Below are 24,216 nucleotides of genomic sequence, written 5' to 3'. Positions count from 1 at the left end.
ATTCACTTGTACTACATTTATGCTGACTTTATGCTGAAAAAATAATAATTCTGGGCAATCTTTTTATTGCAGTATTACGGTAATGAGAATGAGGACGGGAGGAATTTTGTCATAAAAATAATGTCACAATGCATGACGTCTTAATGGTCGATTTGGGGTCAAGTATGACCCAGGTGTTTTTCCATGAGATTCACCTGTAAGACCCACCTTTGTCCCTGCAGCTTCAGAAAAAAAAATCCCTCTCCCTTCCAGTCGTTCACTGATCACCTGATTTATCTTTGTCATGCCATAAGTCTGCATACTTCCTGTGCCCATTAACCTCTGCTGATTACACTCTGGATATTTCTTCCCTCAATCTTCCCCTCTCTGGTTGAATTGCACTGATTGGCACCTCTGTTTCTCCAGGTAATTAACTGCATCCACTCGACATGTGCGGAAGACTCCGAGTGCGCCGCTGTTACCGCACAGGCATCTGTTTTTCTGCCACACGTAGCTACTTATTACTTCCTTTCAAAATCGGGCACAAACTAGAAAATATTTACAGACTCAAAAGTGTGCCGGCGCAACTAATTCAGCCAGTGAGAATATATATATATATATATATATATATATATATATATATATATATATATATATATATATATATATATATATATTGGCCCAAGGAACTACATGAAAGATGATGTATGATGCTAAAGGTGACCTGTGCATGCGTATTTGGGTATTACAGTTTACAGCACAGCCTGTGCAACCAATCGCTCCCTCTGTCCCTCAGTTGTGAGAGCACAGACTCGTGTTCCTGGGTAAATTTCATCAAGAAATGTCCAGATGATGTTTCGACACAACTAAATGTGATATTTGACATACAGTAAATGAAACCTGTTTTAAGGCATTTTTTTTCTGCATAGTGACAATCCTCAAATTCTCATTAGTCTACTTATAATTGCATTTATAAATGTATTACTTCATTTCAGTAAATCAGTTAAAGTATTTTATAGGGTAACAAGAGATTTTAGAATGAGAAAATAAACTCTTTAAAGGGTTAGTTCACCCCAAAAGGAAAATTCTGTCATTAATTACTTACCCTCATGTCGTTCGACAACTGTAAGACCTCCGTTCATCTTCAGAACACAAATGAAGATATTTCTGTTGAAATCCGAAAGACGTCGTTACAAAGCCCATCTTGCTATATTGATGCTTCATTTTATGAAGCAACAAAAATAGTTTTTGTGTGCAAAAAAAAAACGAAATAACGACTTATATAGTGATGGGCCGACTTCAAAACAAAGTTTCGAATGGTCATGAATCAATCAGCGTATTGATTCATGATTCGGATCGCGTGTCAAACCTAGTCTGACGTGGTCATACTCAATTCTAGTCAGAATATGAGTCTGAAACTGCTCCATTGGGCTGTTATTATGGGGCGTGATTCAACCGAACCAGGAAAGACATCAATTGGATAGACCTACAACCAATCAGTGCAACGACGCAACGCACTGTCAAATGTCAACATAGTTCAACTGCACTGTGTTGCCAAGTCCGCGTTTTTTTTCCCTGCGGGTTGTTTTCTATGTCCGCGGGTTGAAGCGACTATTATGTGATATAAAGACGCATGAGTGCGAATTTTAGCAGGCATCCTTGCCAAAATAACACATTTTAAACCCCAAACGCCATTTTTCCCCAGGAGAACCCCCCGAAAATCTATTGTTTAGGGCTAGTAGTTGGCGGGTTTTGTTTGTAAAAACTTGGCAACCCTGTCTGCACTTGCGCTGGTATCAGGCTGGAATACACGATCTTTGCCGCTGTTGTAAAAAAATAAAATAATTTTATGATACACAGAGTACTTACCCAACATGATAGTCATTTCTGAGAGAAATTGTGGAGGTGAATGCATATACAAACAAGCTCTCCGTTTAGGATTCGAAAAAATATAATCCAAGCCCCTTTGATGACGTGCATGATCACGTTACTGTTGATCATCTGTCCATCATCGTCTAAAGCCCGCCCTGATGATTTCATTGGTCCAAACAGTTTAAATTCAGGGATAATTGCTCCTCTATGGAGCAAGGCCAGAACGAACTGCTCGACCTAAAAAAATTGTGGGCGGGGCTAAGTTCGGCTGGCATCCAGGCTATGTCAAACCACCAAACAGTTGAAATCACGTGACTTTGGCGACCTGAATCATGATTCGATACGCTGATTCATAACCATTCAAATCTTTGTTTTGAAATCAGCTCATCGCTATATAAGTCGTTATTTCGTTTTTGTTTTTGCGCACATAAACTATTCTCGTCACTTCATAAAATTATTGTAGAGCCACTGTAGTAAGATGGGCTTTGTAACGCCGTCTTTAGTGCCTTTATGGGTCTTGAGAGAGGAAATGTCACGGTTCATGGATTCCCTGTCTCACTCTTGGGTGCGTGTTGAATGTAGGTGAGGGCGGAGCCTGGGATTGGCTCATCACGCACCTGTGGCTGATCACCTGCACCAGCTGCAACTCATCACCTTCACCCTATTTAGTCTCTCTGTTTCTCTCTTGTCTTTGTCAGAGCGTTGTTGGATGTTCCCCTTGTGTCTCCGTGTTGGTTGTCGTTTCCCCCTTCTGTGAAACGCTGGATCCCTTCCCGGATTACCTCAACCGCGCTCCCGAGTCACTGCTGCTCACAGTCTGCCCGTGTCGCCAACAGAGTCTCTCTCACTGCTCCGTCTTATCCGGACTTCTTCTGTGTTCTGAGTTTTGGCTTCTGTGACACTTCTGTCAATAAACTGAGTTACTTGCAATTGAATCCTGCCTCTGTGAATCCGTTACAGAACGCTCTGACCAACCATGGATTCAGCGAGTATCAACGCCCTACTGACCAGCAGCAACGAGAGACTGGACCAGCAGGAGGCGAACTTAACTGCCACAGGACAGGCAGTACACACCTTGGTGGCACGGGTGGCCGAGCTGACCCAACAGATGCAACAACTCGTCGGTCCCACTGTGCCCGACCCACCGCCGATTCCCCACACACCATCTGCATCGTGGCAACCGGAACCACGTCTGCCTACCCCCGAGAATTATGCCGGTGAGAGCAATTATTGCAGAGCCTTCCTTACCAAGTGTTCCTTGTTTTTCGCTCTTCAACCGCAGACTTTCAACACAGAGAGATCCAAGGTGGCATTCGTCCTCACCCTGCTCTCCGGACGAGCCGCACTTTGGGGAACGGCGGTGTGGGAGAACCAACATCCTTGCTGCTCCTCGTTCCAGACGCTGGCGGCAGAGATGAGAAGGGTGTTTGACCGAGCGGTGACCGGAAGAGAAGCGGCACGTCAACTCGCAGAGCTCCGCCAAGGTAACCGCTCGGTCTCGGATTATTCCATCGAGTTCCGCACCCTGGCCGCCGAGTGCAAGTGGAACGAGGAGGCACAGTGGGACATGTTCCTGCATGGGCTGGCTGACCGCATCCAGAAGGAGATATTCGCCATCGACCTTCCGGAGAAGATTGACGGTCTCATTGATCTTGCTTTGAGGGTGGACGCTCGTCTGAGTCGGCTGAGGTCCAGGATGGAGCCTCAGCATGGGAGTGTCGAATGCCCTCAGGCCAGCGCTACGGATGCGGTCAGCTACACCTTCGACCCGGAGCCCATGCAGGTGGGTCGAGCTCGGCTCTCCCGGGAGGAGAAGGCGAGACGGAGATCCCGTGGTCTTTGCCTGTACTGCGGCGGGAACGGACACCTGCTAGACTCCTGCCCGGTAAAAGACCACGCCCGGCGGTAAAAGGAAGGCTACTGTCGGGCGGGATCTCCGTGGAAAAGACCTCATCCTCCACTCTCCTCCCGGTGAGATTGCTGTGGGCAGCTCAGGATTATTCCAGCCTCGCCCTCCTCGACTCGGGAGCGGAAGGTAACTTCATTGACTCTGCCCTTGCTCACAAACTTAACATACCCACCATTGCACTCAAGAACACCATCTCTGTCAACGCACTCAACGGACAAGTTCTCCCTGACATTTCATTCACCACTGAACCACTTACACTGATCACTTCCGGCAACCACACCGAACGCATTTCATTTCTCATCCTGGACTCCCCTTTGGCTCCCGTTGTCCTCGGTCACCCTTGGCTGGAGTTACACAATCCAAGGGTTGACTGGGGACAAAACTCTGTGTCTGCGTGGAGTGATAAATGTTATGAGTCTTGTTTGGTGTCTGCTTGTTCGTCTGTTTCTCGTTCTGTTTTTCAGAGTGAGACGGTGAATCTGTCTAACGTGCCTCCGGAGTACCTCGACCTGAAGGAAGTGTTCAGTAAGTCCCGAGCTGCTTCTCTCCCTCCGCATCGTCCCTATGACTGTGCTATAGATTTACTCCCAGGTAAGTCTCCGCCTAAGGGCAAACTATACTCTCTTTCTATTCCAGAGAGGGAGGCCATGGAGAAATATATTTCTGATTCTCTAGCCTCCAAATTCATCCGCCCTTCCTCTTCTCCAGCGGGGGCGGGGTTCTTCTTCGTGGGGAAGAAGGATGGTTCTCTGCGACCTTGCATTGATTACCGAGGGCTGAATAACATCACGGTAAAGAATACCTATCCTTTGCCGTTGATGTCTTCAGCTTTCGAGAGGTTACAGGGAGCATCCGTCTTCACGAAGTTGGACTTACGTAACGCTTATCATTTGGTTCGCATCAGGGAGGGGGATGAATGGAAAACCGCATTTAACACCCCCAGGGGGCATTTTGAATACTTGGTCATGCCTTTCGGCCTTTCCAACTCCCCAGCGGTTTTCCAGGCACTCGTCAATGATGTGTTGAGAGACATGGTCGACCAATTCATATATGTCTACCTGGATGACATTTTGATTTTTTCTTCGTCTCTCCAGGAACATGTTCGACACGTCAGACGAGTGCTTCAGAGGTTGCTAGAGAATGGGCTTTTTGTCAAGGCGGAGAAATGCGCTTTTCATGCACAGTCTGTTCCTTTTTTAGGGTACATCGTGTCATCGGAGGGAATGCGCATGGATCCCGACAAGGTTAAGGCTGTGATGGATTGGCCAAGTCCAGATTCCCGTAAGGCCCTACAGAGGTTTCTGGGGTTCGCCAATTTCTATCGGCGTTTTATTCGCAATTTCAGCCAACTAGCCGCACCTCTGACTGCCTTGACCTCTCCCCGAATGACGTTCAGGTGGTCCGATACAGCCGAGGCTGTATTCGCCAAACTGAAAAGCCGCTTTGTTTCGGCTCCCATCTTAGTCGCCCCTGATCCCACACTTCAGTTCGTGGTAGAGGTCGACGCGTCAGAGGTGGGGGTAGGAGCGGTTCTTTCACAGCGCTCTCCCTCAGATGACAAGATGCACCCGTGCGCGTTTTTCTCCCATCGTCTTTCTCCTGCCGAACGCAATTATGACATTGGTAACAGAGAGTTGTTGGCCGTCAAGTTAGCGTTGGAGGAGTGGCGTCATTGGCTGGAAGGGTCGGGGGTACCTTTTATTGTATGGACGGATCATAAGAACCTTGAATATATTAGATCTGCTAAAAGACTCAACTCCAGGCAGGCTCGGTGGGCACTTTTTTTCGGACGTTTTGACTTTGTTCTCTCGTACCGCCCCGGGTCTAAAAACATCAAACCCGACTCTTTATCTCGTATTTTTGATGCTTCCGAACGCCCGGTTACTCCCGAGTGTATTTTGCCAGAGAAGATAGTTATCTCTACACTCACATGGGAGATCGAATCGAAGGTCAAAGTGGCCTTAGAAGGGGTAACGCCCCCGCCCGGCGGCCCACCGAGTTGTTTATTCGTTCCGGAGGGGTTAAGATCCGAGGTCCTCAAATGGGGTCACTGCTCCAACATTGCCTGTCATCCAGGGGTAAACCGCACTTGCAGTTTAATAAAGCAACGATTTTGGTGGCCACTTATGGCTCGCGACATTCGCAGTTTCGTTTTGGCTTGCTCTGTCTGTGCGGTTGGTAAGACATCTAACCAACCTCCCCAGGGGTTACTTCAGCCGCTGTCTGTTCCTTCGAGACCCTGGTCCCACATCGCTCTAGATTTTGTTACCGCCCTCCCGCCCTCCCAGGGCAAGACGGTCGTTTTGACCGTCGTGGACCGATTCTCGAAGGCAGCACATTTCATTCCCTTGCCCAAATTACCCTCAGCCAAGGAGACAGCGGTATCTGTAGTAGATCACGTCTTTCGGTTACATGGCCTCCCGATGGACGTGGTCTCCGACAGAGGTTCCCAATTTGTGTCCAAATTTTGGCAGGAGTTTTGTAAATTACTAGGAGCCACGGTTAGTCTGTCTTCGGGTTATCACCCCCAAAGCAACGGTCAGACCGAGAGAGCCAATCAGGATCTGGAGAGAGTGTTGCGATGTTTGGTATCCAAGAATCCTTCATCCTGGAGCCAGCAACTCTCTATGGTTGAGTACGCTCATAACTCGTTACCAGTGTCATCTACGGGCCTTTCGCCATTTGAGTGTAGTGTAGGTTACCAGCCACCTATTTTTCCTAGTCTGGATTCCGAGGTCGCGGTCCCCTCTGTTCACGCCTTTATCCAGAGGTGTCATCGCACATGGACCAGAGCCCGTGAGACTCTGCTCCAGGTGGGAGCGCGCACCAAGGCTAAAGCCGATCGCCACCGGTCTAAGCCTCCCGTTTACGTCGTCGGTCAAAAAGTGTGGCTTTCTACCAAGAACATTCCTCTCCGCTCCGTATCTAATAAACTTGCTCCCAAATTTATCGGCCCGTTCACTGTCACCAAGATCATTAGTCCGGTGACAGTCCGCCTCAAACTCCCTCCGGCGTACAGGAGGATTCATCCCGCCTTCCATGTATCCAAAATCAAACCTGTTTTTCACTCCCACCTTAATCCGCCAGTCCCGGTTCCCCCACCGCCGCGACTCGTAGATGGGGAACCAACTTATTCGGTTAATCGCATTCTGGATTCTAGACGGAGGGGACGCGGTTTCCAGTACTTGGTGGACTGGGAAGGTTACGGTCCGGAGGAGAGAAGTTGGGTTCCTGCTAGGGATATTCTGGATCACTCCCTTATTGATGATTACAATCAACAGGTAAGGTCGGCTGGGAGCGTCAGGGGACGCTCCTAGGGGGAGGGGTACTGTCACGGTTCATGGATTCCCTGTCTCACTCTTGGGTGCGTGTTGAATGTAGGTGAGGGCGGAGCCTGGGATTGGCTCATCACGCACCTGTGGCTGATCACCTGCACCAGCTGCAACTCATCACCTTCACCCTATTTAGTCTCTCTGTTTCTCTCTTGTCTTTGTCAGAGCGTTGTTGGATGTTCCCCTTGTGTCTCCGTGTTGGTTGTCGTTTCCCCCTTCTGTGAAACGCTGGATCCCTTCCCGGATTACCTCAACCGCGCTCCCGAGTCACTGCTGCTCACAGTCTGCCCGTGTCGCCAACAGAGTCTCTCTCACTGCTCCGTCTTATCCGGACTTCTTCTGTGTTCTGAGTTTTGGCTTCTGTGACACTTCTGTCAATAAACTGAGTTACTTGCAATTGAATCCTGCCTCTGTGAATCCGTTACAGGAAATGACATTGGTGTCAATGAAGGTCTGTCTGAGCCATCGGATTTCAACAAAAATATCTTTATTTGTGTTCCGAATATGAATGGAGGTCTTACGGGTGTCGAAAGACATCAGTCATTAATAAGTAATTAATGAGAGAATTTAAATTTTGGGGTGAACTAACCCTTTAATAGGATAAATCTGCATTTATATTTAATGTAATTTATGCCCATTTTATTTTATGTCAAATTTGATGCATATTTCATTGTTTTTGGGTGAAAAATAACCCAGACATTTCTTTTCAGAAAATTCACCCTCCATTTACTTCCACATGTTCCATTCCAGGCAAGCACAAACTGCTTTGCATGACCACTGGCTGATTATAAAGTATAACACCACACACTTACATTAACGTGTTCCTGATTTCAGTTGATTATTATTGTAACTACATAATGTGCTACTGCTAACCGACGTGGAAAGTAAAAATGTGCATCCCCAGTGACGGACCCGGGGGGGTTCGGACGTGAACATAGAGCTGTGTTTGAGGGAAGAGGATATATACTGCTCTAGGATCAGAGGTGGACGTTTATCTGTGGTGTAGGAGAGGGGCAGAGGGCTGGTCTGGGTTCAATGCCTCTGCTCTTCATGAATGACAGCAGCTGGTCAGGGATCTCAGCCAGGACATCTTTGGCCAGTCGGGCCATGCTGAGCACCTGGTTCCCGGATCGGTCAATGTAGTCCCGGAACGGCACAAACTAAATCAGGGAGACGGAGATGAATTTATGATTTTTTTTAAATGTCTTTCTGAAAGAAAAAAAAGGTAAATGGTAAAATATATAGATATATATATATATATAAATAAAAAACTAAATACATAAAAAGTACTTTATCTAAAATATCTAATTAATAATTCAAATAAATAATTTCACAACAACAAAAAATATGGATGTTTTTCTTATGTACCATATTTGTAGAATGTCACATTTTTTATATACTCTACAATAAGATTCAATTTGTTCATATTAGATAACTACATTACTTAACATGATATAATGGTGAAAACCACTTCTAAAGCATCTTATTATTAATCTTAGTTTATCTTAATCTCACGATTTACTACTACATTATTAAAATCAAAAGTTCTGTATCTGTTAATATTATTTAATGGACATGAGCTATCATGAACTAACACTCAACAGTACTTTAAAGGCCCCCTGAAATGAAAATTGAAGTTTTTTAGCTTTTAGTATGAATATGTTAGCCTTAAGGTTATGACTGTGTTCCAAAAAATAACAAAATTCGCATTTAGGAGATATAAGCATATCTTACAGTCTCTTCCGCTCAATGGATCACGTATTTTTATGACATCAGCGCGGACTTCAGTGTCTCATCAGATTTTCTGTCCAATCAAATGCTCTCTAGAATATGAAGCGTCCCTCCTCTAAACAGACGCTGAAGCCACGGCTGAAATTAGTCACTTGTTCACACATTTACTATTTTCTACATGGTGACTGGCACATAGTGCACTATAAAGGCAAGGGGATAGGGAACGATTCAGACAGTGTAAATTGAGGCCAATGAAGTCTGAAGACACAGTCTGCTCTGGTCCAGAGACACAAGAGCACAGAGCGGATCACATGCGAGTCAGCGCAGACAACAATACATATCAGACCCATTTGTGTTTCAAAGCGATATGAAAGCGATTTTGACGATGAGAAACAGTTAGAGATTAGGAGGAAGCGAAAGGCTCTAGTAGTCAAACTATCGCTATTGGCTGTTTGTTTTTGTTTTTTAAAGGGGAGGAGTCCTGCTTATGTCCCGCCCTGTCTTCTTGTTTCAGGGGAAATCATGTCAACACAATGAATATGTAACGGAGGCCAGCTAGTAGAAGTTGCTGTGTGAGTAAACCTCACTCCTCTGACCACAAGAGACGCTCTAGCGACTGACGCTAGAGGTTGCAGCCTTTAGCCTCCTTGTTAGAGCGTCCGACTCTCATGCCGGCGGACCCGGGTTCGAGCAGTAGGGGTTACAAATACATGCTGATGTTTCAAAACACAAATAAAGTAACAACTAAAATGCTAGTCAATATTAGTTAAAAGCATTAACCAACACATCATAATGCACTGTCATTATAATTTTTTTAATTATATATTTTTTTAGCCTAACATGATTCAAATGAATCAAACGGACAGAATATATAAATTTACTCAGGGCCAAATAGATTTGTTCACTTTAAAAAGATAGGTAACATTATGTACCTGGACAATGTCTCTCTCAGCAACACGTCCCCTGGAGGACACCCTGACCTCATCTCCATCCAACTCTTCCATAGCTGTTACATTAACAGAAAAACAGTTACATCACATATCTTATTCTTGTTTTAAGACATCTCTGTTTGCAGTGCCATAATCTCACCATCAAATTCAGCTGGGCCGACTCCTACAATTATGATTGACATGGGCAAGGACGCCGCCTGTAAATAGGGAAGGGGCGGCAGTATGTGATCGGTGCCCTGCTAAAAAGATTATTGTATTTACAGAACATCATGAAGGTCTAACACGCAAAAACGACTCACGGTGACCACGGCTTCTCTAGTCTGCACCATGTCGGAAATGACACCGTCTGTGATGATCAGCAACACAAAGTACTGAGAGCCATCTGTCACCTCTGACGCACACCTGAGGATTTACAGTACAGTTAGAGTTAGAGTTATATTCAAGCAAAAAAAAAAAAAGACTTATCAGAAACTAAAAATGACTCCAGGGAAAGAGAATTAATATGTTTGGCTGCAATAAAACAAGTGCACTGCTATGCGGTTGCTATGGTATTATGGGTAATTTCTTACAGGACCAAATCAAAACAAGTCTTTATGATATTCTGATTCCAAGAAACGGGGTTGAGTTACATACACAAAAATACTATAATCATTTTTGGTATTACATTATTAATAATACTTATTAATACTTAATGATTTGGGGAGTATGGTTTTGTGTTCTGGCAGATCACTGAAAATACCCAGTAAAATCCTCCTTGTTTTATCTGAGCTCTTTTCTCAACTTTTATTATTAAATCTGTCTGTTCCTTCCGGTCCATTGACCCTAATAACCACCTCCAGATATTGTCTCAGTCACAGCACGTAAGAAGTGCTGAGCCCAGAGAGGAGATTCATACCAACTTAAAAAGTTGACCACTTCAGCAGCAGGCGATCAATATCTGCCTCTTACAGCACCTCTGCAGTTCTGTGAGTTTGATTTTCTTTAGGATTGAGAGATTTAGCTGGATCTGAAAAAGCTTTGAAACTGACAAGGGCAATTAGAAGCTTCTTCACATGTGTGTGTAAGGTTTAGGTTTTGTGTCACGCTGCGTGATGAGCTCCGTACTGATATATGACTCGATATACGCGATATTTGAAGCCGACCACAGATTAAGTTTTCATTCTTCTTCTGTGGCAAGTTTAAAGAGCACTAATTATCCGTGTTTTTCTGCTTTATTTGATCAGGATTTGATGACATAATCACCCTCATTATGTCATGACTTTCTGTGCAAAACATTCTTACATAAGAGTTCTGTTAGTGTCTAAAGTCTTGAAGACATATCATTTATAAATAAAATAAAAATATATATATTTATTATTACTATTAATAATAATTAGTAGTAATAGTATCATTATATTCTATAAAATAATCTATATTTGTGCATCCCTACTTTTCTATCTTTTTTTTGTTGTATGTGTATATATTAGTACTGTCAAATCGATCGATTAATCATGATTAATTGGATCTAACATAAAAGTTTGTTTACATTATATATATATATATATATATATATATATAGCTGTGTGTATATACTGTTTTTATATCCTGTACATATTTAAACATGCACATATGTGCACACATGCACACACACACACACACACACACACACACACACACACACACACAGATGCGCACACCACACACACATATTTATTTTATGTAAACATACAACTCTCTTGTTAGATGTGATTAATCAAATTGACAGCAATGATATAAATATATATATATATATATATATATATATATATATATATTACCATTGTGGTAAGAAAATGTCCACTTTTTATAATCCAATTAATTTTGAATAAAATCAAGTACTGTCCTAATTATTTCTGTCCTATTTTTGTTAAATATTAGCTTTCACTATGACAATTCTCTAAAGGTTTCTTGTACCAAAAACTGTCATTTTTTAGTTTCACACAACAATTTTCTATCTAACCCTTACATTTAAATGGGTTGTTTTTTTCTACTGTACTTTTGACACTGCATGTAAATGACCTCTGCTGTGAATGGCTAACCTCTTCATATCTGAAATAGTTTAAACTGTCCTTCATCCGTTACATTTAAACTTTAAATGTTAATGTACTCATGGCTTCACATCACAATAGCACTGATTTGTAAATGACCTATTTGTTTTAGCTCAGTCTCAACAAATAATGAGCAACTGGAGAGGGCGCTTTGTGTTGCGAACACTGCCTACATTGTACATCAAAGTCCTTTATTTCAAGCAAGCAAGAAATATTCTTTCCATGATATGTCCCTTTTAAAAAGCTTCTGCGTGGAAAACATCAGACCTCGACTGAATCTGAGCAGCAGGTACACTGAGTGAAGTGTTAGTCAAGCAAAGGATTCTGGAGGAGTCTTTGGAGCGCGTGTGCGCGTAAGTGCATTTGTGTGGAGCGAGAGGACAGGCTTTAGGTTGAATAACAAGTGGATAGTGACAGGAAAGAGTTTAGCTCACAGGGGAGACAGAAAAAAAGATCAGGGGAGAGACACAGAAAGAGAGCTCAACCTGGTGTCAATTGCAGGAGGATTGTTTAGCTTACTGTGCCACCTGGTTGATGACAGGGGCAAAGTTGGTGGGGCCATAGAGCTGCACTTTACGAAGACAGTCATAGTATGCCTCCAGCACGCCTTCGATGCCGACGCAGTTTGCATTCTCACAGTCAGAGTTCTATGAGGTCAGAACACACATGCATTGGAGAGGACCTACACAAGTTCATATATAACACATGATGAATAACTCCAGTCGTTTCTGACTTATTCATACTGGGCTGAGGCATTTGCTGTGTGCTATATGTCCAATGCTGAAAATTCATGACAGCATAGTTAAGTATTAATAATGAATATCATGATTTGTCATGTCATGATTTGTGTCATTTATTAATAATAATAATAATAATCAGTGGTAGTAGTGGTAGTATCAGCCAATATTCAATATAAATATAAATTCAATATAAAAATCTATATATTATATCTATGCATCTCTAGACTGGCTAAACCCAGCCTGATCTGCCGGCGATTTGATTTTGCTTGGAACCTCAGTCTGGAAACCTGTGCATTAATTTCTACTGCTTCTGTTACACTTTTGCTGGAACCAATCACAGTCTGTCTTATCCACCTGACACGCTATTGGCGGGTTTAACACAATGACAGATAGAGAAACAATGAAACAATGAGTCATTGCCCATTGATCACGCCTTTTGCGGACTGATTGGTTGAAGGACTATCCAATAGGGCTTGGGCGGCGCGTTGCATTCTGGGACATGGCGGCCATGTTGATGGCCTCACGAATGTAAATATACAGCAAGTCGAACGAGGAGAAGCAGAGTTGAGAGAAAGAAAAATCATGTTAAAATCCCGAAAGGGATGTGGAATTTACCGGGATACATTAAAGGGATTGTTCACTTTAAAATGAAAATTCTGACATCCTTTACTCACCCTCAAGTTGTTTCAAACCTGTATGAATTTCTTTCTTCAGCTGAAGACAAGGGAAGATTTTTTTGAAGAATGTCAGTAACCAGACAGTTAACTGGAGTCATTGACTTCCATAGTAGGAAAAACAAATATAAGTCAATGGCTGGTTAACTTAACTGTCTGGTTACTGACATTCTTCAAAAAATCTTCCCTTGTGTTCAGCTGAAGAAAGAAATTCATACAGGTTTGAAACAACTTGAGGGTGAGTAAAGGATGACAGAATTTTCATTTTAAAGTGAACAATCCCTTTAAATAGGGAAGGCAGGGACTGCTATATGGACAAAATTGAAAATATATTAACGTTTTGGATCCACATTAAATTCCCAACAAAGAGTGCAGCACCGACGACGAAGAAAACGTCTCAGGTTACGTATGTAACCCTAGTTCCCTGAGGGAACGAGACGCTGCGTCGAAACGCTGTGAGAACGCCTCTGCGTTAATGCGTCGTGAAGCGCCTGTAGAACCATTCCATCGGAAAAAAGATCGATCGTCGGCGTGATGACGTCATCGACCGGAAGCTATAAAACGTCCGTGCAAACAAACAGGAACTAACTTCTGATAAAGCCTGAAGTAAGTGATCACGGACACGCCGGGAGTATGGCAGAGCGACGCAGCGTCTCGTTCCCTCAGGGAACTAGGGTTACATACGTAACCTGAGACGTTCCCTTTCGGGGAACTCGAGCTGCGTCGAAACGCTGTGAGAACGCTTATACCCACAACGCCATAGGACCAAGTGTCTCGTATGTGTGAAGCCGAAGCGCACACGGTTACGAGAGTACCTGTGCCCCAACAGTAGATGCCAGGTCTAGTTCGTAGAACCTGACAAAAGTTAATGAAGACGACCAACCGGCCGCGTTACAGATGTCAAGGAGGGAAGCCCCCGACAACAGTGCTTTAGAAGCAGCCATACCCCTGGTAGAATGCGCCCGGGCAGCCAGTGGAGATGGCTGCCCGACCGCCTCATAAGCAAGTGAGATGGCCTCGACCACCCACTTGCTCATTCTCTACTTAGATACTGGGGCCCCTTTCTTAGGGGGCCCGAAACAGCTACAAACAGCTGATCAGTTTTCCTCCACAGGGCAGCTCTGTGGACATAAGTATGTAGTGCTCTAACAGGGCACAGCAGATTTAATCCTTCCTGGTCTGACGCTGTGAAATGAGGAGGACAGAATGCTTGAAGAGAAATGGGGCCCCGTGGGCGCGTAGGAACCTTGGGGACATAACCCGGCCTGGGATGTAGAAATGCTTTCACCATCCCCGGCGCAAACTCTAGACATGAGGGCCCTACAGATAGGGACTGAATATCTCCTATTCTTTTGAGAGATGAAATAGCCAAAAGGAATATAGTCTTGAGGGTGAGGAACTTATCCGACACCTCCTCCAAGGATTCAAACGGAGGCTCGGACAAGCCCCGCAAAACAATGGCTAAGTCCCATGCTGGGACCCTCGAGTGCATAACAGGCCTCAACCTTAAAGTGCCACAGAGGAAACGTGTAATCAGAGGGTGTCTTCCCAAAGACACTCCACCCAAAGGGACGTGGAAGGCACCCCAGGCCGCCACGTACGCCTTTATTGTGGAGGGGGTCAACCCTGCCGAGAACCTTGCCTGCAGAAACTCCAGCACTGTACCAACCGGGCAGTTAACTGGGTCCCACTGGCGTTCTCTGCACCATGCTGAGAAAAGTTTCCATTTCAGAGCGTACAGTTTCCTCGTGGACGGAGCTCTGGAGTGAAGGATGGTCTCTACGACCTCGGCCGAGAGACCTTCCTCTATGAGCCTAGGCCCACAGTATCCACATCTCTAGGCGTGGGTGCAGGAATCTCCCGCCCGCCTGAGAGAGTTGATCCCTCCTGGTCGGAAGCTCCATTGTTTTGAGCCACCACTGCAGTGGCCTCATGTACAGTAGGCCAAGAGGTATAACGTTGGACGCTGCTGCCATGAGACCTAACAGTTTCTGGAACTGTTTCACAGTGACGGCCCGGCCTAGCTTCTGTTCTTTGACTGCTGCCAGGATCGATGCTATGCGTGTTGGCGATAATTGCGCCCGCATTATTACCGAGTCCCAGCTCACACCTAGAAAAGTGGTTCTCTAAGCCGGAGAAAGCACACTCTTCTTGGCGTTCAGCCTCAACCCCAACTTCGACATATGCGCGAGAACAGCATCGGAGAGCCTTCCAGGAGAGATATCAGGTCCGAAACCATACTCGGGTCGGCCAGTACGGAGCCACTAGAAGTACCTGGGCCCCGTCCCGGCGTACCCTCTCCAGAACTCCTGGAAGCAGGACAATCGGGGGGAAGGCGTACAGAGGTAGCCTCGGCCACTCCTGTACCATGGCATCCAACCCCAGCGGGGCTGGATGGGTCAGAGAAAACCACTGCGGGCAGTGAGAACTCTCCTCCGAAGCAAATAGCTCCCATATACCTTCCATAGGAGCTCCACCACTTCTCGGTGGAGTCTCCATTCCCCGGGCCTCAGCCCCTGCCTCGACAGGCTGTCTGCTTCCTGATTTAGGACCCCCGGGATATATACTGCTCTGACTGACAGCAATTTCCCTTGGGCCCACAGGGGGATCCGATGTGCCAATTTGTCCAACGGACGGGACCTCAGACCCCCCTGGTGATTTATATAGGCGACCACCGATGTGTTGTCTGACCTGACTAGCACATGGTGGCCCCTGAGGTCGGGCAGGAACTGTTTCAATGCAAGAAACACTGCGAGCATCTCTAGCCGATTTACGTGCCAGTGCCGCTGATGTTCCTGCCATAGACCCTGGGGTGAGCGACCACTCGTGGTCGCCCCCCCAGCCCGTGAGAGAGGCATCTGTCATTAGCGTTACGCGACGAACATGAGCCCCTAACACGGGACCCTGAGATCGAAACCCCGGGTTTTTCCACATGACCAGAGCACGTAGGCATCGCCGCGTGACTGTGATCGTGCGGAGCGGATTTCCCCTCAGGGAGAATCCCTTTGTTTTGAGCCACCACTGCAGTGGCCTCATGTACAGTAGGCCAAGAGGTATAACGTTGGACGCTGCTGCCATGAGACCTAACAGTTTCTGGAACTGTTTCACAGTGACGGCCCGGCCTAGCTTCTGTTCTTTGACTGCTGCCAGGATCGATGCTATGCGTGTTGGCGATAATTGCGCCCGCATTATTACCGAGTCCCAGCTCACACCTAGAAAAGTGGTTCTCTAAGCCGGAGAAAGCACACTCTTCTTGGCGTTCAGCCTCAACCCCAACTTCGACATATGCGCGAGAACAGCATCTCGATGCTGAACCGCCATCTGCTCTGTATTCGCTAGAATCAGCCAGTCGTCGATATACCTCAGTACGCGGATGCCCTGCAGACGGAACGGCGCCAGTTCTGCATCCACACACTTGGTAAATGTGCGGGGTGACAGTGCTAGACCGAAAGGAAGCTAATGTCGGGCGTACGCCCCATCCTTCTTCGGCACGATGAAGTAACGGCTGTAAAACCCAGACTCCCTGCTGGGAGGGGAAACCCTCTCTATAGCCCCTTTTTGCAGGAGTGTCTGTACTTCCTGTACCATTACCAGAGCCTGCTCCGGGCCCACCTCTGTAGGTAGGACACCGCTGAAAGGAGGTGGCCGACTTTTGAATTGAATGCCGTACCCCCTTTCGATTATCTGCAGGACCCAATGAGATATATTTGATTGACGTTTCCACTCGTCTAAAAAATCTACTAAGGGAACCAGCCTCTCGAGGCTGGCCTCTGGTGTACTTTGAGCAACAAGCACAGTGCCCTGAAGCGGCGGACCGGCAGGGAACGACTGACTTGACTGCTCGGGAGCCCCCCGAAGGGGGAGCGGACCACCCTCGAGTGGCCCGCGGGGACCGTCTGCGCCCCGTCATTGCAGCGGGGTTGGCAGCGCGGCCCCCAGAGGGCGCTGCAGGACAACGGGTACCGTAGGCAGAGGTAAACACCGTTTCCCTTCGGAGGGGACTACCCTCAGCGTCCTTTTGTTTCTCCTGCCCTCCGAGGAGGGGGCGGACCACCCTCAGGTGGCCCGCGGAGACCGACTGCGCCCCGGCATTGCGGCGGGGTTGGCAGTGCGGCCCCCAAAGGGCGCCGCAGGCAAAACGGGTACCGTAGGCAGGGGTAAACACCGTTTCCCTACGGGGGGAACCACCCTCAGCGTCCTGGCGCTTCTAGCGTCAGGAACGCTTCGACGAGGCCTTCTTGGCGATCAGGACTGTCCTCAGATCAGCCCTGCCCCTCGAAGGCCTCGCCTGAGAGCGCCGCCCCTCGTCCCCGCGCTGAGGGGGAGTTCGGGTGGCGACGCTCTGTTTTTGTTTTGCCCTGTGCGAGGCGCTCGTACTCGGCTTGGGCTGCTTGATGTCAGCAGCAGCCCCAGGGACCTGGACCCTGAGAGGGAGAAACTGCTTGAGCGCCGCAGCTTGCTTTTTGGACTCCTGGAACCTCTCGGTGACAGTATGGACTGCGTCACCGAAGAGGCCTCCAGGAGAAAGCGGCGCATCCAGCAGAAAAGCTTTCTCCCTCTCTTTGATGTCAGTGGGGTTCAACCATAAATGCCTCTCCGTGGCCACCAAGGCTGCCATAGAGCGGCCCACACATCTGGCCGTCTCTTTGGTGGCCCGGAGAGCTAAATCGGCAGAAGAACGAAGTTCCGTGATAATATCTCCCCCCACTGCATCACTACTGTCCAGATCCCTCAGCAGGTCAGCCTGGTATGCCTGCACGATTGCCATAGTGTGCAGGCATGCAGCCGCCTGACCCGCTGCCGAGTACGCTTTGCCCACCAACGCCGACGTTGTTTTTAGAGGTCTGGTGGGCACTCGTGATGTAACGTGGGCAGGGATGAACACAACTGCTTTCACTCGCCATAATTCTCTATCTATTTTATTTTCTCTTTGTTTTGTTAATATATATGAAATATTTAACAAAAAGGGTGGAAAAACTCTTCAATAGACAGACAAAAACACCAAATAGACAGACAGGTTCACACAGATCGCTTGCTGAAGGCTCAGAAGCTAGTTCCTGTTTGTTTGCACGGACGTTTTATAGCTTCCGGTCGATGACGTCATCACGCCGACGATCAATCTTTTTTCCGATGGAATGGTTCTACAGGCGCTTCACGACGCATTAACGCAGAGGCGTTCTCACAGCGTTTCGACGCAGCTCGAGTTCCCCGAAAGGGAACTTTATTTTGTTGGCCCCCAACAGACATTCTACTGACTATATTAACTTTGCAACTACAATTCAACTTACTAACCCGAACCCCATATAACCATAACCTACCAGGTCTCCTAATACTCTACCTAATAATAATGAGTTAGTTGACATGTAGTTGAAAACGTACATAGTTAGTAGAATGTTTAAAGTGGACTATCGAAATAAAGAAATAAATAATTCTTGCTTTTTGCACATCGTATTGTTATACTTCTTGTCCGTGGTTGCGCATCCAAGCAGGAAAACAGTGGAAATGTAATCCATTTTCGACCTTTTTCCCACGGTGATTATGTGTTGCGCTGTTACACCCCAAAATGCAGCAACGGTTTACCATAGTTGAAATAACACCAAAATAATCACACGAAGACACACGACTAAGAGGGAGTACGTCTATAAACAGTGCGCAGTAGTCCGAGTAGCAGTAAAGGAGGCCGTCAACATGGCCGCCACGCCAAGAAATGACGTCACAACGCCCAAGCCCTATAGCGTAAAGAGTCATTTGAATAATGCCAGTTGATCACGCCTCTTGTGTAGTAGAAAATACAGAGCAGACTCCCCAGACCAATGTTCAATTTTACATTGAGCTTAGTCTGATGATAGCCAGACAAGGGCATCCCTACATTTGTAGCTTTTTTGTATATATAAATCATTTATTTTAAATATATATTTAATGTAAATTAATTATAATAATAAGTAGTAGTAAAATTTGTAGAAGTATCAGCCAATATTCTATATTATAATTTATATATGTGCGTCCCTACTTTTGTCGATTTTTTTAATGAATAAATAAATAAATAATTTATTAAACAATATATTTAATTCTATTTAAATAGTTTATAAATAAAAAGTTATTTAATTTTATATATAAATAAAAAGTTATTTAATTTCATAAAAAATAATAATAATATAACACAAATCATAATAGTCGTATCAGATTTTTTTGTAAAAATAAATAAAAAGTAGTAAGCATTGTGCTCTTTTCAAAAATTCAAAGAAAGAAAGAAAGAAAGAAAGAAAGAAAGAAAGAAAGAAAGAAAGAAAGAAAGAAAGAAAGAAAGAAAGAAAGAAAGAAAGAAAGAAAGAAAGAAAGAAATGTCCATTGTATAGCAAAACATTTTTTTTTAAATAAAATATGTTCCTGTGTGTTCCACCGAAAAAGAAAAAGTCATATCGGTTTGGAATGACATGACAGTACGTAAATGATGACTGAATTTTACTTTTTGGGTAAACAAACCTTCTACATTGCTGTGGTGTTATTGTGTGTGCGTTTTTAATGATGGCTCTTTTTGAGCCGTTACTCACCAGGGGAAAAGCATGAGAGATCTTGCCATCAGGAGGGAGTTTAGCACCAAAACCGTAGGCAGGAAAGAGTTTGTCACTGTCATAATCCTGGATGATTTCCCCTACGGCTTTAAGGGCCATGGCGTACGCATTCAGCTGATACGGGTTCATGTAGTGGAGAGATGTCGGCTGTGATGGGTTTCCTGCATTCGGGTATCAATCAATACAAGTTAACGTACTCGGTTACTTTCGTAACCTCGGTTCCCTGAGAGAGAGGAACGAGTATTACGTATGGGAAAAACTCCTTTTCTCGAGAATGTGAAGCAAAACTTTTAATAAAGGTATCTATGTAAAGCGCAGTGAGCTGCACGGCCATAGCCCAGCGCGAGGAGCGCTCTGATTGGCCGGGCTGCGGCAACTGCAGGAACCTATGGTGAGGCGGCTGAGAGGAACGAACCAATGGGGGGCGTTCCAGAAGCCCGCCGAAAAAGGTGCTTATATTTGCATACAGGAGGCTATATAAGACCCTAATTCGCCATAGGTGTCAGGTTTTAAGATCGACTGAAGCGATACCTGAGAAGCATAAACACGGCACGGAACGTAATACTCGTTCCTCTCTCTCAGGGAACCGAGGTTACGAAAGTAACAGAGTACGTTCCCTTTCGAGAGAGGTTCCTCGTATTACGTATGGGAACACAATGTAAAGCGCCGTGTGTGCTGACTGACCCAGTATACCCAAAGCACATGTTATAAACCCCCGAGACACCGACAGAGGCGGCTTATAAGGGGAATGAAGAACCGGAAGAGTCGGTTCGTTTGAACAGCTGATCGGACATAGTCGGATCTTATGATGAATGAATAGTGCTTAAGGACTAATGTGTACAGGCCAAAATGTAAGGCAATCTGTTTGCCAGGGTCAAGATAGAGCCTAGATGGAGAGAAGCCCTGCTTGTAGAGCTGGAACCTCCAACTTGTAGAATCTGATAAAAGTGGACGGAGAGGCCCAGCCTGCCGCCGCACAGATATCTTCCAAAGAAATGTCACACGACCAAGCCCAAGATGAGGCCATGCCTCTAGAGGAGTGGGCTTAAATGCCTGTAGGACAGGTTAGGTCCTGGACCTATATGCTAGTGGGACTGCATCCACTATCCAGTGTGAGAGACTGTTTCATGACAGCACAAACTTTAGTGCGGCCACCGAAGCAATGAAGAGCTGATCCGACTGCCTGAAGGGGGCGGAGCGCTCTAGATACAATCTCAATGCTCTGACTGGGCAGAATAGGTTTGCGTCTTATTCTCTCTGAGATGCGGGTTAAGCAGTGCAAAGACCTGCATACTGAAGGGGTTGATAGCACTTTCAGCATAAAACCATGCCTCGGTTTGAGCACAACCTTGAAGTTGCTGGACCCAAACTCAAGACAGGAAGGGCTCACGGAGAGTGCAGGTAAGCCACCTACTCGGTTAACCGAGGCCACAGCCAGCAGAAAAACGGTTTTGAGTGATATGTGCTTCAAGCTCGTGTTCTGAAGTGGTTAGGAGGGGGAACCCTTCACGGCCTCCAAAACCATGGCGAGGTCCCAAATAGGGACCAAGGTAGGGGCAAGGCGGGCTGAATCTCCTGGCCCCTTTAAGAAAACACACAATAAGATCACTTTTCCCTAGTGAATGTGCCGCGATCGGAGCGTGGCTAGCTGCTATGGCGGAGACACACACCCCGAGTATGGAGGGGGGACGACCCGCATCCATTAGCTCTTGGAGAAAGCGAGCGGTTCCGCCAGTTCGCATGAGTGTGCGTCGATGTTTCGCGTAGCACATTGGTTAGAAAACCACTGACCACTTCAAAGCAGAGCTGCCAGATAGCAGGGGCTCTAGCTTCCGAAATAGTGTTCATAACTTGTCAGAGAGGTTCCCGGATACCGTTGATGGGCCATACGTGGAGGGCCCACAGCTCGGGATTGGGATGCCAGACCTTCCCTTTCATTGGCAGAATAGGCATGGGGCTGTGTCTGACAGCTGAAACAGTATGGAGAACCATGTGCGGTTCTTCCAAAGTGGGGCTATTAAAAAGCACAGGCTGCAGCTGGATCGCGATCGGAGGGAACATATAGAGGGAGTCTGGGCCAACATGGGCCAGGGCATCCCTGCGTTTGCAGAAAAAATATTGGGCAGCGTGTGCTGTGCGAGCTGAATTGTTTGCGGGTAAAGGGACCATCCCCCTGGGGACATGGGTCCTCTGGATAACATGTCCGGACCCTGATTCAGAATACCTGGCACGTAAGCCGCCCTTAGGGAGCTCAGATTGTGCTCTGCCCATAAAAGGAGATGCTTAGCCATGCACGGTTCTTATGCCGTAAGTCTTGAGTCTATGACAATGACTGTACTGATAAGCCTGCCCCTCGAAGGCGAATCTCAAGAATGGCCTGTAGTGGGGGTGGGGGGGTTATCGTAACGTGAAGTATGCGTTTTTCAGATCTATTGAGAAAACCCAATCCCCGGGGCGAATGTGCGCGAGGATTTGTTTCACCGTCAGCACCTTGAAACGAGCGTGTCATAAGTGCTTTGTTCAGATGCCTGGAAAATGGGCCTGAGACCGCCACCCATTTTCGGCATGAGGAATTAGCGACAGTAAAAACCTGACTCGCTAGCGTCGGGTGTACTGTTTTCGCCGCTCTCTCCTTTAACAGTCTCAATGCCTCAGCGAGAAGCACGTGACTGACACTGCTTCTTACAGAGGGCTCGACCACGGCTTGAATCGCGGGGTCTGCGAGCAAAACTGTAGCGAGAACCTCGTTTTATATGTTCAACACCCAATATTATATACCAGGAATGGCCTGCCAGGCCTGGGCTCGTAAAGCCAGGGGTTGAATTAGATTCGGGGGCTGGCCGCTTAGTAATAGGGGCCTGTTAGCCGGGTTGCTTGTGCTGTAACACTGCTTGTAACACTGTGGGGATAGTGTTAGTTTTGGCGGTGCAGGCTTTGCAGTGGGCGCACGCCTCACATTTATATTGTGTGTGCGAGAGTGAACTTTGTGAAAAGTGCTTGGGTGCAGGAGTGCAGACTGTAAAGTGGGCACATTTCCTACATAGAAAGCTCTTTTGTGTGTAGTGTAAACAATGTGCAGTGGCGCACAACCTACGTAGAATACCCACGGTGCAAACCAGTGAGCAAATCCACAGGGGTAAACGCACACAGCATAGTGTGCAGACGAGCGTGTTTAACACAGGCTAGTTGACTGCAATATTTCATCTCCAGTCACTTAACTTAAGGGAACTGGGAGAATGTAAGGAAGTGCGGGTGGTATGTGAGCCATTCCACAATGCCGTTATGCTCTAGTCTAGACTGAAAGCGCGCATGCAGACAAGCGTGTTTGACCACAGGCTAGTTGACTGCAATAAGGCTAGTTGACTTTATATGGTGTAATCCGGCCGCGGCGGGATTTATTTGTGATTTTGTGAGGCTGAATTAACAGTGCTTATGTAGGGGTGCACACTGTGTAGTGGACACTTTGTCTACAGTGTAAAAACCTTTCCAGCCGCCTGAATAAAGGGGACTGGAAGTGATAGAGTGAAAAAAGGGCTTAGCTTGGCAGCCATTTTCCGACGCCCTTATGCTCTGACAGTGAGCGCGTGCTATGACGTAAGCCGCGCTCTAGTCAGCAACGCGCTGTGGAAGGGGCGCGCGCTATCATGACAAGGCAGCCATTACAACTTCCTTGGCAGTGAGCGCGCGCTGCAGCGACATTGTTCTTGACATACCCAACAGCCCGAGCTCGCTCGTCTAACTTACTCTAGTATTCTCTGTCCGCAGCGCTTCAGCACGGCGGCGGTAGAATGAGCACGGCGAGAGCTTCGGCTCGAGTTTGTTTATTCACTCTAGTATTCTCTGTCCGCGGCGATAGAGCGACAGGACGAGAGAATTGGAAGCGTGAGGTAAAACTCTGTCCGCGGCGCTTCTAGCACGGCGAGAGCTTCGGCTCGAGTTTGTTTATTCACTCTAGTATTCTCTGTCCGCGGCGATAGAGCGACAGGACGAGAGAATTGGAAGCGTGAGGTAAAACTCTGTCCGCGGCGCTTCTAGCACGGCGAGAGCTTCGGCTCGAGTTTGTTTATTCACTCTAGTATTCTCTGTCCGCGGCGATAGAGCGACAGGACGAGAGAATTGGAAGCGTGAGGTAAAACTCTGTCCGCGGCGCTTCTAGCACGGCGAGAGCTTCGGCTCGAGTTTGTTTATTCACTCTAGTATTCTCTGTCCGCGGCGATAGAGCGACAGGACGAGAGAATTGGAAGCGTGAGGTAAAACTCTGTCCGCGGCGCTTCTAGCACGGCGAGAGCTTCGGCTCGAGTTTGTTTATTCACTCTAGTATTCTCTGTCCGCGGCGATAGAGCGACAGGACGAGAGAATTGGAAGCGTGAGGTAAAACTCTGTCCGCGGCG

The 24,216-nt window shown here is 46.6% G+C and overlaps 1 protein-coding gene across 2 annotated transcripts in view; it reads right to left on the bottom strand.

Moving 5' to 3' along the window:
* Positions 1-7,523: 7,523 nt before the first annotated feature.
* The window catches only part of cpne9 (copine family member IX), a 78,630-nt gene continuing 61,937 nt past the window's right edge, over positions 7,524-24,216 (bottom strand). For both annotated transcript variants that reach the window (XM_067445751.1, XM_067445752.1), the window contains 6 exons: positions 19,805-19,986; positions 12,359-12,486; positions 10,073-10,175; positions 9,913-9,970; positions 9,756-9,829; positions 7,524-8,252 (listed from right to left, as the gene is read on the bottom strand). In XM_067445751.1, the coding sequence (XP_067301852.1) occupies positions 8,070-8,252; positions 9,756-9,829; positions 9,913-9,970; positions 10,073-10,175; positions 12,359-12,486; positions 19,805-19,986 (728 nt within the window). In that variant the 3' untranslated portion in view covers positions 7,524-8,069. The remainder of the gene's footprint in view (positions 8,253-9,755; positions 9,830-9,912; positions 9,971-10,072; positions 10,176-12,358; positions 12,487-19,804; positions 19,987-24,216) is intronic.

Source organism: Pseudorasbora parva, chromosome 6, assembly GCF_024679245.1.
Source record: "Pseudorasbora parva isolate DD20220531a chromosome 6, ASM2467924v1, whole genome shotgun sequence".
Classification (NCBI taxonomy): Eukaryota; Metazoa; Chordata; class Actinopteri; order Cypriniformes; family Gobionidae; genus Pseudorasbora; species Pseudorasbora parva.
The sequence above is the reverse complement of the archived record's forward strand: the minus strand, read 5'-3'. Positions and strand labels throughout refer to the sequence as shown.